At 40.1% G+C, this 17412-nt stretch overlaps 1 protein-coding gene and 1 long non-coding RNA gene across 2 annotated transcripts in view; one reads left to right on the top strand and one right to left on the bottom strand.

Annotated features, from left to right (window-relative positions):
* Window positions 1-15059, top strand: part of CCDC6 (coiled-coil domain containing 6) — a 108996-nt gene extending 93937 nt beyond the window's left edge. The window contains exons 7-9 of the mRNA XM_019731822.2: window positions 402-502; window positions 9465-9589; window positions 10715-15059. Of these exons, the coding sequence (XP_019587381.2) occupies window positions 402-502; window positions 9465-9589; window positions 10715-10909 (421 nt within the window). The 3' untranslated portion in view covers window positions 10910-15059. The remainder of the gene's footprint in view (window positions 1-401; window positions 503-9464; window positions 9590-10714) is intronic.
* Window positions 12890-17412, bottom strand: part of LOC141572933 (uncharacterized) — a 36576-nt gene continuing 32053 nt past the window's right edge. The window contains exons 2-4 of the long non-coding RNA XR_012498504.1: window positions 17168-17293; window positions 15606-15804; window positions 12890-13026 (exon numbers count right to left, since the gene is read on the bottom strand). This is a non-coding gene — a long non-coding RNA (uncharacterized LOC141572933). The remainder of the gene's footprint in view (window positions 13027-15605; window positions 15805-17167; window positions 17294-17412) is intronic.

Below are 17412 nucleotides of genomic sequence, written 5' to 3'. Positions count from 1 at the left end.
CAAATCTCAGAGGGCTTGTTTGGGTTTGAGTTTCAAACGACAATTGAGATGTAGCCATAAAACATAGACCTGTCTAATTCTTGGGACAGTGGAAGTGAAGTTTTACATGGCTGTTGGGTAATGGAGAAAAGCCCAGTGCTCTGTTGTGTGGTGCACTCTGTCCCCAAGCCTCCACTCTGAGCTAAAACGTCCCAAGTTCCCTAACCTATACCCCTGGGGAGAGTGGTGTGCCAAGCAGTGGAGAAGCGAGAGCCCCTTTTATACGTGTCTCCTAGCTACAGCAGCACCCTTTGAACATTCGGGAGTTTGACCTCAAATGAGAACCCCAAACATTTTTCCATAGGCGCTCCCTCAATCACTATTGAAATGCAGGTTTTGATCACTCACCCTCCTCCTCTTAGGTGTTTTAACGAGATGTCTGCACAAGGATTAAGACCTCGCACTGTGTCCAGCCCGATCCCTTACACTCCTTCTCCGAGCTCAAGCAGGCCCATCTCACCCGGTGAGTACATGCTCTCGGCTACTTCTGGGCCTCATTTCTGGTACTTTAATAGGCATCCCTGAATGGTTCCTTCGTGCATGTAAAAGTCTTGTAAGCAGAGAGACAATGGCCATGTGTTTTTGAGAAGCATCAGAAACAAATCACTATTAAGACTGAGTCTTAGCTTGTAATTTTTAAGCATAAATGTTGTAGTGCCAGCTGGTGTTTTTTCTTCCTTTTGTGTGTGTGTGTGTTTTTTTTTAAACCTGAAAGGAATGTAACTCCAAAAATCTTTTTTAAAAGCCTCTCTTTGACTTATTTTAAGTGGCAGTGGATTGACAAAAACCTTGGGTAGATTTCTAAGATGCATCGTAGCACATCTTTCATAGGTTCTTTCATTGTGTTCCGCCTGCATTATCTCAGTTTTATCCACAGAGTAATTAATGTAGGCATCATTTTTCCCGTGTTAAAATTGAGGAAGCAGTGATTCCGAGGTTTCAGTAGCTACTGATGACATGACCAGGAAGTGGCAAGGAAAGTTGGTGTCTTGCTCCCAAAGCCGCCTTTTCGAGCAAGAGCTACCTCCTCATATGTCCAATGAATTGTGAGTAGGGTTCGGCCCTCATCAGGAACTGGCTTTGCTTCTGCTTCTGGCTTTGCTCCTCAGAAGCCTGTCCTCAAAGGCGTGCTTGTCTTCCTCTGACCCCGAAAACTCTCTCCCTGGGGTCTCTGGCTCCCGTACCAGCACAGCGTGGGGCTCTCGGGCCAGGAGGGCAAGTAAATGATCCAGCAAAGAAGAAAGAAGAAGCAAGGGGGGCGGTGGAGGTTGGCGAGTGGAGGGAGGAAAGAAAAAGGTAGCAGGCCAAAAGCATCGTGTCTTGTGACTGAAGTGACGAGACTGGTTTTCTTGAGCTTGCTGGTAAACAGATTTTAAACAGAGTTGGAGGAAAAAGTGTGTGTGGGGGAGGGTGAGTGGAGGAGTTTCAGAGCAGAATGAAGTCAAGTGACTGCTTGGAAGGGTGGCAGCAGGAAAGGTTTTGTGGTTTGGGAAAGTAAAACAGCTTCATGTCAGGGTGACATCTCATTTGTCATAATAATTAAAAACCAGGGATGTACTTCAAGTTGATAAAGGAGACATGCTGCCGTAATGCAGGTTGCCATAGATAAAGTGGGAGGTAGAAGTGGCTTGGTTTTGTGAGTTTAGGACCTATCTAGCCCAGCCCTGTGCTGCTGTGATTTTTTTTTTTTTTAAGAGAAGAAATCAAAAGAAAATTGTACACAAAGCATGGCAGCATTTGTCCACTCAGGGCCAATGTGCTGTCTGGCATCCAGCAGGTAAAGAGGGCTGTTTGCAAACGAAAAGGACTTTCTATCGTGGATCAACGATGTGATCATTACCCTTTGTTCTTTGCCCAAAGGATGTTCCTGAAACTGTTTCTCATACTTTCCAGTGGCCCTTAAGTGTCTCCAAAAGCTTCCCTTCCTAACTGCCTGTCAGTTTTCCCCAAATAGTACTGGGGTTTCATTACCGTGATAAAAGTCTTCTCTGCTTGCTGAAGGTAGCTTTTATAGTTGTTGATGATAGTGGTTCATATTAAGTGTAATTTAATGTTCTGTTTGATTTATTTCAACCTAAAGAAATCTTTAGAGGTGTGTAATTTCCAATTCATTAAATAAACTGTTGTCATGGAAAAAAGAAAAAGCAAAGATGAGACCTTTGTTGGAAATACTAACTTCTGTTGTAACAAATATTCTGCAGGAAGGTCTTATTCTATTTACATATTTTGACTTTCATCGCACCCTGTCCGTGTAGTGTGGGGCTTGCTTATATACATAAGCTATTTGGTTTTCCCTTAAACTATGTAATAAGTAACACCTAGATTTTTTTTTTTTCGGTCAGCCTAAGTGAGAACATTTGTATCCTATTTTAAGTTCTATGATATCAGAGTAGTGTTTACCTCCTATTTGGCAGCAGAATTACTCCTAATCTAGTCCAATGCAATCCTATATATAATACATCAGCAAAACTTGAAATTTCAAATGTTCTTCTCACTTTCGTTTTTCCAAGAATTTGTGGTTCTCAGTATTAAGAACACCTAATCACTTCCTTAGTGGAATTATGCTGTTCCTATAGTTTTCATTTCCATTTTAAACGTTTTGGCTCTTATTCCTACCCTACCTTTTAACATTGGCAATCTTGCAGTTTACCGACTCGTGGATCTATTTTGAGTACTGTTTCACAATTTGATTGAAAGGTACATTTTCTAGGACTTACGAAAGATCCTCTTCTTGATTAGACTTATATATGTGGGTTATATATGGGGAGAATATTACTTTTCAATCATTAGTTTTCAGGTTGTCCATTATTTTATGCAGCCTAAGAAAGAGGCATTCCCAATTCACATTTTTTTTTTTTTTAAAGATTTTATTGGGGAAGGGGAACAGGACTTTATTGGGGAACAGTGTGAACTTCCAGGACTTTTCTCCAAGTCAAGTTGTTGTCCTTTCAATCTTAGTTGTGGAGGGTTCTGTTCAGCTTCAAGTTGTTGTTCTTTCGGTCTTAGTTGTGGAGGGCGCAGCTCAGCTCCAGGTCCAGTTGCCATTGCTAGTTGCAGGGTGCACAGCCCACCATCCCTTGCGGGAGTCGAGGAATTGAACCGGCAACCTTGTGGTTGAGAGCCCACTGGCCCATGTGGGAATCGAACCGGCAGCCATCGGAGTTAGGACCACGGAGCTCTAACCTCCTGAGCCACCGGGCCAGACCCCCAATTCACATATTTTGATGTGCCTACATCAGGGATGCGAATAATGAAGTTTAAAAAAGGTGAACACGCCACTAGCAACAAGCACACTCACCTCTCAGATTATGGTTTCTAATGCCATTCTCCAATGAAAAGAACTAGGACTCCTTGGAGAAATGAGTGTTTCTAGGGCCGGGGCAGAGAATATGTAAGGTGAACCTGGAAAATCTGGTAATGCCAGAAAGTAAGGAGGTATTCAAGGAATAAAAATGATGAGGGGATGTCAAAGCAGCACAGGGGCTAACTGAAAGAGCTCCCAAACCAAAACTGGGACAATTGGAGCAATAAAATAAATAATGTAGTATTAGATTATAACCCAAACATAAAACAAACATCCATGAGTCCATACTGATATAATAAATCAGAAAAAGAGACAAATCTCCCAGACAGAAGAACTTCAAATAATTTACATAGATACCCTGCCCTCAAGAAAGTGGAAATAACTCTCCACTCTTTAAATGTGGGCTGCATATAAAGGACTTCTTTTCAAAGAATACAGTATAGAAAGGGAGAAAAAAAGAGTAACTTGACAATGGAGAAACTTGACAGACACTACCTCAGCCAGGTGAGCAAGGTCAGCATTGACAGTGGTAAGTCCTATTGGTAGTATGTACCCTGATGAGAATAACACTTTACCTCGGTGGTCTTTCTCCCCCAAACACCATAACCCCCAGTCTAACCATGTGGAAAATATCAGACAAATCCCAGTTAAGGAACAGTCTGTTTATAAAATACCTGATCAGTATACCTCACAACTGACAAGATCATCAAAACCAAGGAAAATTGAGGAAATGTATTAGCCAAGAGGTGCCTAAGGAGACACGCCAACTAAATATCATGTGGTATCCTAAATGGGATCCTGGAACAAGAAAAGAACATTAGGTACCAACTCAGGAAATCCAGAAGAAGTGTGGACCTGAGTTAAGAATACTGTATTAATTTCTGCTTATTAGTTGTGACAAATATATCACCCTAGCCTGTGTTGTTTATGATAGGGGAATCTGAGTGTAGGGTATACAGGAACTCTCTCTACTATTTTTGCCACTGTTCTGTAAACCTAAAGCTATTCTAAAATTAAAAATGTTTTTAAATGAAGTTAGATGAGATCACCTAGTCATTCAAGGTATAAGGAGAAGAGAAAAACCATACTGTCTGATCCTGAAGCTAATGTAATATTTAGAGGTCAAGTATGGGTGGAAAACCTGAAAGTAGAAGGAAAATTGGTATAGGATGTCCCTGAAGTTAAGACACAGCATTTCAACAAAGGAGTAGTCACATTTTTGTCAAATGTTGCTCCACGGTCACGTAAAATAGCGGAGAGTGGCAGTGGTAGGTGGCAATACAGAAACACTGCTGACCTTAACAAGAGTGGGCTTGATAGAATGATGGTGAGGGAGCCAGATCAGGGAGAGTGGAAGTAGAAATCATCTATATTGTATGATTTTTTACAAAGACAGTGCTTTCATGTATGACTTGTGTAACTGAAAAGAAGTGTCTGCCTTTAGTTTGGATATACTCTTTTTTTTTTCTTTAGCAAAAATATATCAGAGAAAAGTTGGGGGCAATCAGAAGGGTACAAAGAAGCAGAAGTAAAATCATCCAGAATCCTTTTATCCAAAGGTGGTGTTACTATTTTAGTGTTTTCAAGTGGCTCCTCTCCACACCCACACCTTTTGCAATTTCCCTTTAAAGGGTAGTTGGTTTTATGCTTAATTTTGCTCAGTGTTTTCTTTTTGTCATGAATTGATTTTTAATTATCTTTTAAATTTGCAGTCTTGAGCTTATGGACAACAAAATCTTAGAATTTTTACTTTCGTTAATGAATTTCTGTATCAGAGCAAGAGAAATTATTCCAGCAATAGCTTCATAAAGCCATAGTATTCTATTTTCAGTAGGCTGATGTTTGGGGTTTGGCATGTTTGTTTGTTTTTTAATTCTTATCCTTTATTATATTCTTGGGCCAGAGGGCCAGATGCATGATGATTAGAACTTAAGGGAAAACAAAACTTAGTAAGACGTAGTCTCTGGCCTCTAAGAGCTTATAATCAACCCCAGGGCCTAGGAAGTCAGGGAAAAAAATACAAGAAATAAGAAACTCTTAATACGAGGCCAAGTGTAATGGATTTTATATATTTTATGTTCCTTAAAAAGTTAAGTAGTCAGACAGCAGTACATGTACTCAATGGACTACTACTCAGCCGTACAATGAACTTGATACATGTAATAACTTGAGTCACAGGGTGTTACGATGGATCAAAAACTGATCTCAAAGGGTTGCATGCTGTGTGTATACTCAGTGTGACAGAATTACAGTGATGGAGAGCAGATTGGTCATTGCCAGGGGTGAGGATTGGAGAGGTGTGACTATTAAAGGGACTAAAACAAGGGAGTTTCTTTGTGGTGACAGAACATTCTGTGTCCTGATTGTAGTGATAGTTATTCAGATCTACCCGTGTGATAAAATTACATCGAGCTGTACACATACGTACACACCCAGAGAATATAGTAACAATGGATGGAATCTCCAGTCTGTACCTTAGTCACGAGTGTCGGAGCAATGTCTGTATCCTGGTTTTGACAGTGTGCTGTGGGTATGTAAGATCTCATTGAGGGAAGCTGGACAGCAGGTTCATGGGAACCCTGTAGTAGTTTTGCAACTTCTAGGAATCATAAAGTATTTTAAAATAAAAAGTTACAATAATAAAAAGCGAAATCGTTTAAAAAGAGGTTCAAACAACACCAGTTGAGAGAGCTTTTGAGGAGAGCAATAAAGGAGGCGTTAAGGAGCTGAAACTTACTGAGCCTGTACTGGGCGCCAGGCACTCTGAGCACATGGTGATGTTAACTCATTTCATGCTCACAACAACCTTGTGAGGTCCCTACCATCATCCCATTTTACAGTTGACGGAGCTAAAGCCCACTGTCAGTGCCAAGTGGCAGAACTAGAGTCCGAGACAGTATGGCAGTCAGCCATAGAGCCTGCGATGTTTGCCTCTTCCCAGGCTGGGTGAGGTCCTGCTTGGCATGGGGCAAAGGAAGGTGTAAGTTAAGTCCTGTGATGAAGAGAGGCCCTCTCAGGCAAAGGGCACAGTCAGAGCTGAGGCACGGAGGTCAGAATCACGAGTGATAAGGTCACTGGTTTTTAACACTGGCTGCCCTGGTACCCTGCTCCCCGCCATAGATTCTAATTCATTTGATTTGAGGTCAGGTGAGCCTTTAAGAGCCACTTAGGACATCCTGACCTAGAACATCAGGAGACAGTTTGGAGCCAAATTCAGAAGGCTTTTATACGAGCCAGAGAACACAATTCTTTTTTTTTTTTTTTTTTAATTTAGGTAGGCAATAGGAATCTTCAAAGATTCTTGATTAGCAGCTTCACATAATAGTAATTAACCTTGTGTTACTAGAAAATAGGCTAGCTCTTATTGCTGTTATTATGAGTTGAACCCTCTAAGCATCTCTATCTGCGGGTGAGGAGTCACTTTCATAACCTTTCTCTTAAATTTATCACTTTCATAAGAAACAGAATTAGGTTTGTGTTCCCCAAAGCTATTCCAAGAAAACCTTCCCTTTCCCAGCTGAACAAATTCCTTGTCATACAAATAAACATCGCCGTGACTACCTTGCACGTGACCCCAGACCTCCATTTTGTAAATGTGAACCAAATGTCCACCATCAGAAATGGAAATAATGGCAACTAGAAAGCAGCACTAAATGATAGTCAAACCAAGATATATATATATATATATATATATATATATATATATATATATGGGAAAAAAAAACCCTTAACATTCGATATGGAAGATGCAGACAAATTCTGGGACAGGACAACTAAAGGTAGGCTTAGCAGCTGCATGTCTCAGCCATGGACATGACAATAGGAAAAAGCATCCTTCACAGCTTCTTGTTTTGATGTAATTCAGAAAAAATGGTAAGTGGAGTTCATGTTGCTTGGCGCCCGACAGCTGATCTTAGATGCAGAGTGATTGACAATAGGCAGTACTATCCAAACTCCCCAAATTGCTCCTTCGTTTCCATTTTCACTGCATTCATTCATATAGAACTTGCCCTGTGCTAGAGACCCCGGTAGCTGCTTGGGAACTCAAAGACGTAAAGATTGCTACATTTACACAGCGACAAATAAGTGATGCCCCAGACCACTGGACCATCAGCACCTAACTCAAAAAGGCCAGGGCTGTTTCGGCTGCGCAGGGATGATGACCACTTTTTGGATGTTTGAAAAATAGGGCCACTTGGACCTCAGCTGAGACCTATCTGATAATGAGTGGAGTCTGGTCACGTGCATTTCTAAAACGCTTCAGAGATGATTCTCGTGTCCTAGACGAAGACGATGTAGAACATTGTAGTGGACTGGGGGTTGTTACTTCTTTAAATACCAGTTTCTTTGGGGGAACATTAGCATATAGAGAGCTTTTGTTTTCTTTATTGACTATTTCCAAGTTGCAGAGTTCTCACGGGGGATTTTTGTTTGTCTTATGGCTGCTGTGTGTAAGTCAGTGGTTTTGTCTCATTGTTTGTTGATTCATCTTTTGATACTTCCCCTTTTCTTGCCTCTGATTTTTACCCCTTTGCTCTGTTTTTTCCACTTGGTTCTTGTTTCTTCTCATGTCTTCAACTACCTACCTACACCTCCGTTGGACGCCTGGCAAGGCTTGACTTTATTTTTCTAATTGGGATAAGAGCACTTAACGTGAGATCTACCCTTTAAACCAAATTTTAACTATAAAACACACAATGCTGTACAGCAGATCTCTGAAGCTTATTCTTCTTGATAATTGAAACTTAGGCCCCATTAAACAATTTCCCCATGTTCTCCTACCTCCAGCCCTTGGCAACCACCATTCTACTCTGTTTCTATGAGTTTGACTTAGGTACTTAATATAAGGATATCGTGCAGTATTTGTCCTTTTGTGACTGGCTTATATTTAGTTAGCATAGTGTCTTCAAGGTTCATTCATTCTCTGTTCAAAAAGAATTTTCTTTTTAAAGGCTGAATAATATTTCATTGTATGTGAATACCACATTTTCTGTACCCACTTATCATTTGATGGACATTTAGGTTTTTTCTGCATCTTAGCTATTGTGAATGATGTCGCAGTCAACATAGAGTGCAGATTTCTTTTCAATATCCTGATTTCAATTCTTTGCTTAAACACCCGGAAGTGGGAATGCTGGGTCATATAGTTCCAGTTTTAATTTTTTGAGGCACCTGCATACTATTCTCGTTGTTATCCATACAGCACCAATTTACATTCCTGCCAACAGTGCACAAGGGTTCTAGTTTCTCCGTATCCCTTGCTAACACTTACTTTTTCTTCCTTTTTTTTTTTTTTTAATAATAGCTGCCCTAACCAGTGTAAGGTGCTATCTTACTGTGGTTTTAATTTGCATTTCCCTGATGGTTAGTGATGGGGACATCTTTTCATGTACCTATTGGTCATTAGTATGTCGTCTTTGGAGAAATGTCTATTCATGTCCTTTGCCTGTATTTTAATCAGATTATTTATTAATTTACTATTGAGTTGTAGGATTTCCTTATATATTTTGGATACTAATCCCATATCTGATGTATGGTTTGTAAATATTTTCTCCCACTCTATAGGTTACCTTTTGCTGATTGTTTCCTTTGCTGTGCAAAAGCTTTTTAGTTTGATGTCATCTCACTTGTCTATTTTTGCTTTTGTGGCTGTGCTTTTTGTGCCATATCTGAGAAGTCATTGCCAAAACCCATATCATGAAGCTTTTTCTTGTGTTTTCTTTTAGGGACTTTACAATTTCAGGAGTCACATTCAAATCTAATCTATTTTGAGTATATAGTGTAAGACAGGGGTCCAGTTTCATTATTTTCCATCCATCTGGATATCCGGTTTTTCCAACACCATTTGTTGAAGAGACTACCATTTTCCCATTGTGTATTCTTGGCATCTTTGTTGAAGATCATTTGATCATGTATGCATGGACTTATTTCTGGGTTCCAGGGCTTAACTTTTATATCCCTTGTTATCCAGCCGGCCATTCAGTGAGCATACCACACTTCACATCTGTTTTCATTTTTGTGGGTGACTGAGAAGTTCCATATTTTAAAGCCTCCTGGATGGTTACAGACACTAGATAATTTGAGTTTGAAATAATGCTTACGAGGTGTTGTCATATTTCAGGTCTATCATATGCAAGTCACACAGTGGGTTTCACGCCACCAACTTCATTGACTAGAGCCGGAATGTCTTATTACAATTCCCCAGGTCTTCATGTGCAACACATGGGAGCATCCCACGGAATCACAGTAAGTATCCATGGGGTGCGAAGCAGCACTTCACTCCTGATGGTGGCAGCAGCTGGTCCTCCTTGGGAGACCAGCACTGATGCCCTTAGACATTTACCTGACTTCTTCCCACCCTCCATCAGTTCACCTTAAAACTATAGAGACTTCCCAATAGTCATACCGAATTGTGGTGTTGCAACTAAGATCCTTCCTGGGAACCAAAATGTGAACTTCAGTTTCTGTGAAAAAAATACCCTTTGTGAAATGTAATTTGAACCCTGGCCAATGTCATTTGAACCCTACCTCAGCACTCTGGCCAGCTCCATGCCATAACGAATTAGTGTTGGTTGCCATAATGTCTAAAATATTTATTGTCTGCACCTTCACAGTTCACTGACCCTAAGTATTCTTCCTGAAATTAGCCTTGTTTCTGGTTTTACTCAGAACTTTAAGTGCATCTGGTTCAAACTTCACTCCAGGGATTTTCTTTCTTTAGAGTTGATTATTTAGTTGACTAATAGAGCAATTGGAACTGTAGCTTGTAGGGATTTGAGAGTAGGAGAGAATTGAGGGTATTTCCAATAAGGGAACCTTTAAAAGAAGAACCCTGTTCTACAAAAGAATGTAAAATATTTCTGAAGCCGTTTTGCTGGTTTGATGGGCTTTATATAAAAGTAGAAACGTTTTTGGTTGAGCTTTCACTTTGAGGATATTGAAAACTTGTTTGAGTGATAGAAGGATCTTGGTTCATACAACAGACAGAAAAGATTTAAGGGGAGTTCGGAGTAATTTTACATACCATGTTTCCCCGAAGATAAGACCTAACCAGAAAATAAGCCCTAGCATGATTTTTCAGGATGACATCCCCTGAACATAGGCCCTAACGCGTCTTTTGGAGCAAACCTTAATGTAAGACCCAGTCTTATTTTCAGGGAAACATGGTAGCTTTCTAATAGGTGTCGGTGTAAACTCTATCTTGTTTAAGTTTTCATTCCTAGTTCAGAAACCAGTCCGGGTGGCCAAAGAAGTCGCAGCTTTCTTGTCTTTATTGGTCAGCTTTTCACAGCCTCAGTTCCTAGTCAGGCTGTGTTGTTAGGCATGAGCTGTCTGTACCTAGACTGACCTTCTGTTCTGTCCTCTTTGCAGAGGCCTTCACCACGGAGAAGCAACAGCCCTGACAAATTCAAACGGCCCACACCGCCTCCGTCTCCCAACACACAGACCCCAGTCCAGCCACCTCCGTTGCCACCTCCCCCACCCATGCAGCCCGTGGTCCCCTCGGCCGCCACCTCGCAGCCCGCCCCTTCGCAACATTCGGTGCACCCTTCCTCCCAGCCTTAATGCATGTGCTTAGTCTGAATCTCATGTTGGGACTCGTACAGTGGAGCCGTCTACTCAACGCCAAAGGCTTCCTTCCCTGGCATATTTGGATCTGACTTATTTGCACTGAGGTTATCTAGGCTTCACTATTAATTGTGTTGTAAATGTTTGTCGGAAACGCAGCCAGTGTTGTGGGTTACAACACTAAACAGACGACTTTTTTCCATCAGTGTTTTACTTGAATCTCCATGTATGTCCATTCCCTGGCTGGAACATTTGCTATTCAATATTTGGTAATTCAGCAGCAGTGCGCAGTTTTTTGCTTGGCCCCAGAGCTTCATTTTCCTGGCTTTTAGGTTTGTAAAATAAAAAGGGATATCTTTTTTATATTTTTTTCCATGGATTTGCAGAAAATTACTGAGCTGTTATTACCACCCCACCCCCCCTCCATACACACACACACACACACACACACACACACTTCATCATAACGGTGTTTACCAAACATTACCAGTAATTCAGCACTACAATTCAGTCCTTTGAAAATCTAGCTTTCAGTGTAGAATGGAAAGTTAGATGGATCAGTGCCCAAGACAATATATTGTTTAATAGAGCTTTCTACAGATACACTTTTTGTAGGTTATTTTCAGTATATATCAGCATCCATGTCTCTTGTAAAACAAATAGCCTAAAGTAATGGATCCCATGACTTTACCTTTTCCACCTACATGGGATGGATAATTATTGTATATTAAGGTGTGATTCTTTCTTTATCCTTAATGCTATCCTACCCAAACTGGCCCCCTCTAACATGAGTCCATAAATGTCCTCCCCCACCAGTGGTCGTGACGGCCGATGAGAATGTGCTGTTTGATTCCTGCTGCAGAAGGCAGTGTGAGTATAACAAAAACAGCTGTTTTCCCTTCCCATTCTTTATGTGTGTTCCCGCAAATAGAATTTGAACAACTATTTTAAAGGTGCAAAATTACTAGAAAATACTATTTGAAATGAACGTTCTAGGAATATCTTGGCATAATGGCCACAAAATACTTCGTTGCTTGGCAGAAAAGAGAAGAGGTGTTAGAGGAAAAGGAGCACATTAGCTTTGACGACTGCTTATTTCGCCCAGTATAAGCAAGTGCAGCGTGTACAAAGAAGTATATTCTAAATACATTATTTCCATTCATTTAGCACAAATAAATCGTTTGGTTTCACTTTGAAGTGGAACAGTGTGAGTCACTCTTTTCTTAATACTTGCAACATCTTTATTTTTGCTTTTCAGCAGTTACTGTTTTGTACTTTGGTAGTAGAGTGATTTTTACCACCTGTGTTTGCATATTTATATATACTGTGGACGAAAATAACTTACTAGAGAATGTATATTTTATGATGAGAATGTGTATCTGTTGGATATAATCAGAGAACTGAAAATTAATTTATCAGTAATTTTTAAGAGTCCATGTTTTGTGACAGCCATCTCTAATAGCTAGCTCTTTATTGAACACACTCCTACAAATAAGGACCCGTGACCTTGTAGATATTTAATAGTGTACAGTATAGAAACCTCCATTTTTGCCTTCAAGTGCATATTTAAGAGTTAACAGAAAGAAAAAAGTCTTGTTGGATAATAGTGTTTGACTAGCATTTTAAGAACTTGAGAGTAAAAGCAACAATAGGATTTTTCACCTCCTCCTGCTTCCACCCCCCCCCCCAACTGAGAATGTCGCTCTTCAATTGTTTGAAAGAAATCGTACGTCTATGGAAATTTTATTTATAATGTGTGTGTAATATACATAATCATAGTACAGTTCTCAGACAGGGGAGAAGTTTGGCATATTATTATTGAGGCTTTAGATTTTTAATACGATCAGACGGGGTCAGATCAAACCCGGGGTGTCACCAATAGCTCACTGTCCCTCCCGGTACATTGCCATTCCGAGGAATTCTCAGAGTAGGCGAACAAAATTTGCCTTCATGGTACAGTTCTCGGTTTTTCTTATAGGAGAATATGGTACATGTTTACATGAATCTTTCACGAGATTGTAGATTTCAGTGCTGTTGGACAGTGTCTTGCACTCAGACAAGAAAGTCCATAATCTAATGATCTTCCTTCTGCTTCCTGTCAATTTAGTTACCTCCTGAAAGCACAAAAGTCAAAACATTGCCATATGGTGAATGAAAAAGCACTTGAAGTGAGCAAACAGTCCCTGATAAATGCCTTTTAGCGACAAGGTTCTTGACATTCAGACTTCTGCCGAAATGCAGTGCCGAGTCCCCAAGGCTAGTCATTTCATTTCAAAAGAAAACACAGCTCCTTCAAACAGCACTTTTTCAACATCAGTCTAGCTTCCTCTCCCTCTGGACATTCAGAATTGATAGAACAAACACTACTATTTTGAAGTTATGCTGTTTCATGTCCTTTTAAAGTGTTTGACAACCCCTTATGGAGCCTGTCACACTTGGGCAGTACTTGCTAAGGCAGTGTCTTGGCAATTGTTTAGCCACCAGGGACCCATCGTATTCAGATCCTGAGCCCGTAGCGCCAAGAGTGCCCTCACCTATGGGAAGCTGACGTACCTCGGGCATTTCTCATGGGGATGAACGTGGTTCCTGCCATCCCTGTTGCCCGCTCGCCCAGGGTAACCCTGGACTGACTCCCAAAAGGCCTTTGTAAAATCCATAGCCATCCCAAAGGCAGGCGGGAGCAGTAGTAGCTTCAGGAACGTCATTTTCCTGTCTTGTTGACAGAGACCCTTGGCTACCACTGTGCTTCTAATATGATAATACTCCGTTGCCAGATTACCATGCCTTTTCCACAAAACCAAATTAACTTAACCTAATACCTGACACCTCTCTGGGCTCTGAAACTGCTTTCTTCCATCAAGCATGCTGGCATTCTAGACAGAATTCTGGAGATTTGGCAGATGGTAGGAGTATTTAAGATTTCATTGACCTTGCTCCTTTGTTTATTGAAAGGAGCTTTAAATTCTGAGCTCCTGAGATACCACAACCATGGAATGAATGTGTGACCAGAATGTGGCTTGGACACCAAGTGCTGCTGTCCCTTCGTAATTGGCTTCTAATGGATTTGACCAGAAATAATGGATAATGTGAATTTTTATTAACTGTTCAATTATAGGGAAATAGAGTATGTATCACCCTGTTAGGTACACAAATTTTTCCTGCATGAAGCCTTGCTTGTAGAGGATGCCCAATAAGACAAGAAAAAGCAAAGTGATTTGTGCTTCGAGAGCTCAATATTTTTATCTTAATCAGTACAGAAGAAACTTGATCTTCTGTCTAATTCTTGTCTCATAGGTAACCAACACTGAAAACTTACTTTGTAGTGATGACTACCAAAGAAATACATAGCAAAACAACCTTTTATTTCCAAATTATTAAAGAGCCAGCCATTGACGCTGCTACATGAGTTCCATGCTTAAGAGCCATTATAAGAGATTAGGGGTTTTTAGGTTTTTGTTTTGTTTCTCTTCTTTTCCTCTTAACCTTTTTTTTGTGTAAAATATACACAGCTGTTAGAATAAAACTGTGGGGAGCATTGTCCAAAACGCTCAGCAGTTATGGGGAACTGCCAAGCCCTGGTTGCCTCTTGTTAGGCAATTGTAGGAATCTATCTTCATGGTAGTGTGTGTGTGTGCACGTGTGCGAGTGTGCATTCATGCCTTAACTCGAGTTACTGCTCAACTTTAGTTCTTAACTTAGTCTGCACCGTCATCTAGATTGTATTGTACATCTCGGTCTGAACTTCATCCTGGCAAAAACAAAATTGCAGGCACAACAGTTTGAGAATTGCATTCCTCCGGAAGAGTTTTTGATCAGGTTGACCCTGAGCCTTCTCTGGACTTAATTTGGAACATAGCATGGAAAGCAAAAGTGGACTGTCAAACAGAAAGACATCAACAAGGAAGAGAGGAGAGCCAAGTGCTAGCATGCCTTTTGCCTCTGCATATCCGTGCACACTGTATGTTGTTCATGATAGCTTGTCTACAACTTGACTAGGTTGGAGTTCTGGTAATAGTGGCAATCTTGGTCAGAGTTTAGAGAGATGTAAGACTTAATGATTAATGTCTTATTTACTTCTTTATGTTGATTAGTCTTTGATACATGTGCTGAATCAGAAACCTAAATAAAGATAATTTTTTAAAATGTACCTCTTGAGTCTTAAACCTTCTCTCTTTCTTGCTGGTCTTTGCGTTGGAAAATGAACATTGTTTTCCTGTTGCTTCTGATAGACATTTAACTTAGATCCTAAATACCAAAGGCTGCCTTAGAAAGGAAACTTAAGAGGACCCAAAAGAGGCTGGTACTGTTCCCTTTGTTAATCAGGGTGCTGGTTGCCTGGATACGAGTATATTGAGTTTCTGAAAATTCATTGAGCTGTATGCTTATGATTCATACATCATTTCTTATCTGATATTTCAATTTAAAACCAGAAACCTAGGAAATTATAGAAAGGAAAGAAATGCCACACTCATTCCCCAAATGTTACATATAAACAAATACACATTTTCCTTTTTCAGGCTTTGGACATTGTATTTGGTATATTAGCTTATTCTTAAGATTTTGAATCCATCTGTATGGATGGTTTCCTCGTCCTGCTTTGTAGGAAGCATGGCTTTAGAATCAGTTCTAGAGTTGAGTACCAGTTCTTTCACTAGGCCAATTACTTAACCTCTCTGGAATCCACGTTCCTTACCTGTAACACAGTGATAACATATACTTGTAAAAGGAGATGAAAGCCTCTGGCACAGCCCCTCACACACAATAAGACACAGACAAGTTTCTTCATTGAGGCTACTTTGAATATTTGGGGTGATGTCTTATACATGTTTGTGGAGGTGGGAATGTATGGCGCATCAGTTTTTAGTAAGACCCCGGCAGGTAGAGTCCACGTTCTGTAGGGGAAAAGCACAGTACTTAGGCAGGATCCTGTCTTAGGAGCATAATCTTCAAGAACCCAGTTGAGATACCATTTTAGGATTTCAAACTGTAAAACTAGTTCCTTTCCTATATAAAAGTGCTAAATAAACCTTGAGTGAGTTGACTCACTGGCTTAAGCAGAATTCCATGTTAACTATTAGTTAATCAAATGGGTTTTTAATTTGGCTAGTCATGTGGTAAATTGAAATGACCAACATCTCAATGCCTCTGTTCTCAAGGCAGATAGCTTTTACTTGTAACTTGATGAAAAGGTCCACCAGGAAAATACCCACAACCTCTGCATTCAAGTCCTGGTTTCCTCTGCCAGCTGCAGATGTCTAATCTGTGTAACGGAGATAACCATTCTGATTTCAGGTAGAATTTGAAGAAAAGGAAATGCTTTAATCACAAGTAAGTTCAGTTTAAGCTGCATGCACACTCCCCGCCTCCCCCCACCCCCGCTTTTAATACCTTTTAGAGGCTCTGCGTCCACATGGTGCTTCTAAAGTTGAAACCATTGGTTTATAAATTTTTTTGTGTTTATGTAAAACTCTATAAGGAAATCGGGGTCCTTGTTTTAATGTATAGGCTATTCATATTTTTAAAATCTGGAAATGCAATTGTATGCAGTCACTAATGTCTAATCCAGGCCCAGACTTTTAAACATTCTCTTTAGATAAACAGTAAGAAATCAGTGCATGGTCATGGTTTGTGTCTGGTGTTTATGTTGACATGAGAAATTTAATTCCTGTCTCTTACCGTTTTCTGTTCTGTCTTACACATCACCCTTAAATCCATATGCTATTGAACTAAATATATTTAGATCTTTTTCTAAAGATCTTATTTTTTGATACCCTACTAATGACAGGGCAACTTTCAAGATTACTAATTAACCCAAAAAGATATCTTAGTAATTGATCTTAAAATTTCTCATCTTGAAAACAAAAAAAGGAAAAGCCAGACTCAGAAGTGGAACAGGTGATAGAATTAATAGACAAGGGTGTGAAAACAGCTATTATAAACATTCTCCATGTGTTCAAGAAGGCAGAGGAAAACACAAGTATATAAGAAAAATAGAAAGTATAAAAATGACCCAAATTGAACTTCTGGAGACAGAAAATACAACATCTGAATTTTCAAGCAACAAAAAACTTGCTTTAAGTCTTTTGTGGATTTAGGTTTGTGCTCTTGAAATGTTCCTGACGGATTTAAAAGGCAACTCCTGAAATTCAAGTTAAGTCTAGTGGACTGACTTTTCTTGCCCCACCCCCCAACCCCCTGGGGTAGCTTTGCCTGGGTTGGATCACTGTTGGGGAATGATTAACCTCAGGAACTGACTTAATACTCCTGTTAGTCGCTTTAATGTCCAGCACGAAGCCTCAAGGTGTAAGGTAGCTGGGGAGAAAGTGTCCAGTGCGTTCAAGTCTGGTCTACGTCCAGTTTCCTGAGCTTTAGTTTTCTCACCTATAAAATAGGAATGAGAATGGCGTCACGGAGATTCAATGAACATAAACTTTTATAGAGTGTTAGGTTCTTTATTGTAACTTAACTCTTTCCAATATAATTTCATTAATTTTCCAAAT

This window comes from Rhinolophus sinicus, linkage group LG07 (assembly GCF_036562045.2).
Source record: "Rhinolophus sinicus isolate RSC01 linkage group LG07, ASM3656204v1, whole genome shotgun sequence".
Classification (NCBI taxonomy): Eukaryota; Metazoa; Chordata; class Mammalia; order Chiroptera; family Rhinolophidae; genus Rhinolophus; species Rhinolophus sinicus.
The sequence above is the reverse complement of the archived record's forward strand: the minus strand, read 5'-3'. Positions and strand labels throughout refer to the sequence as shown.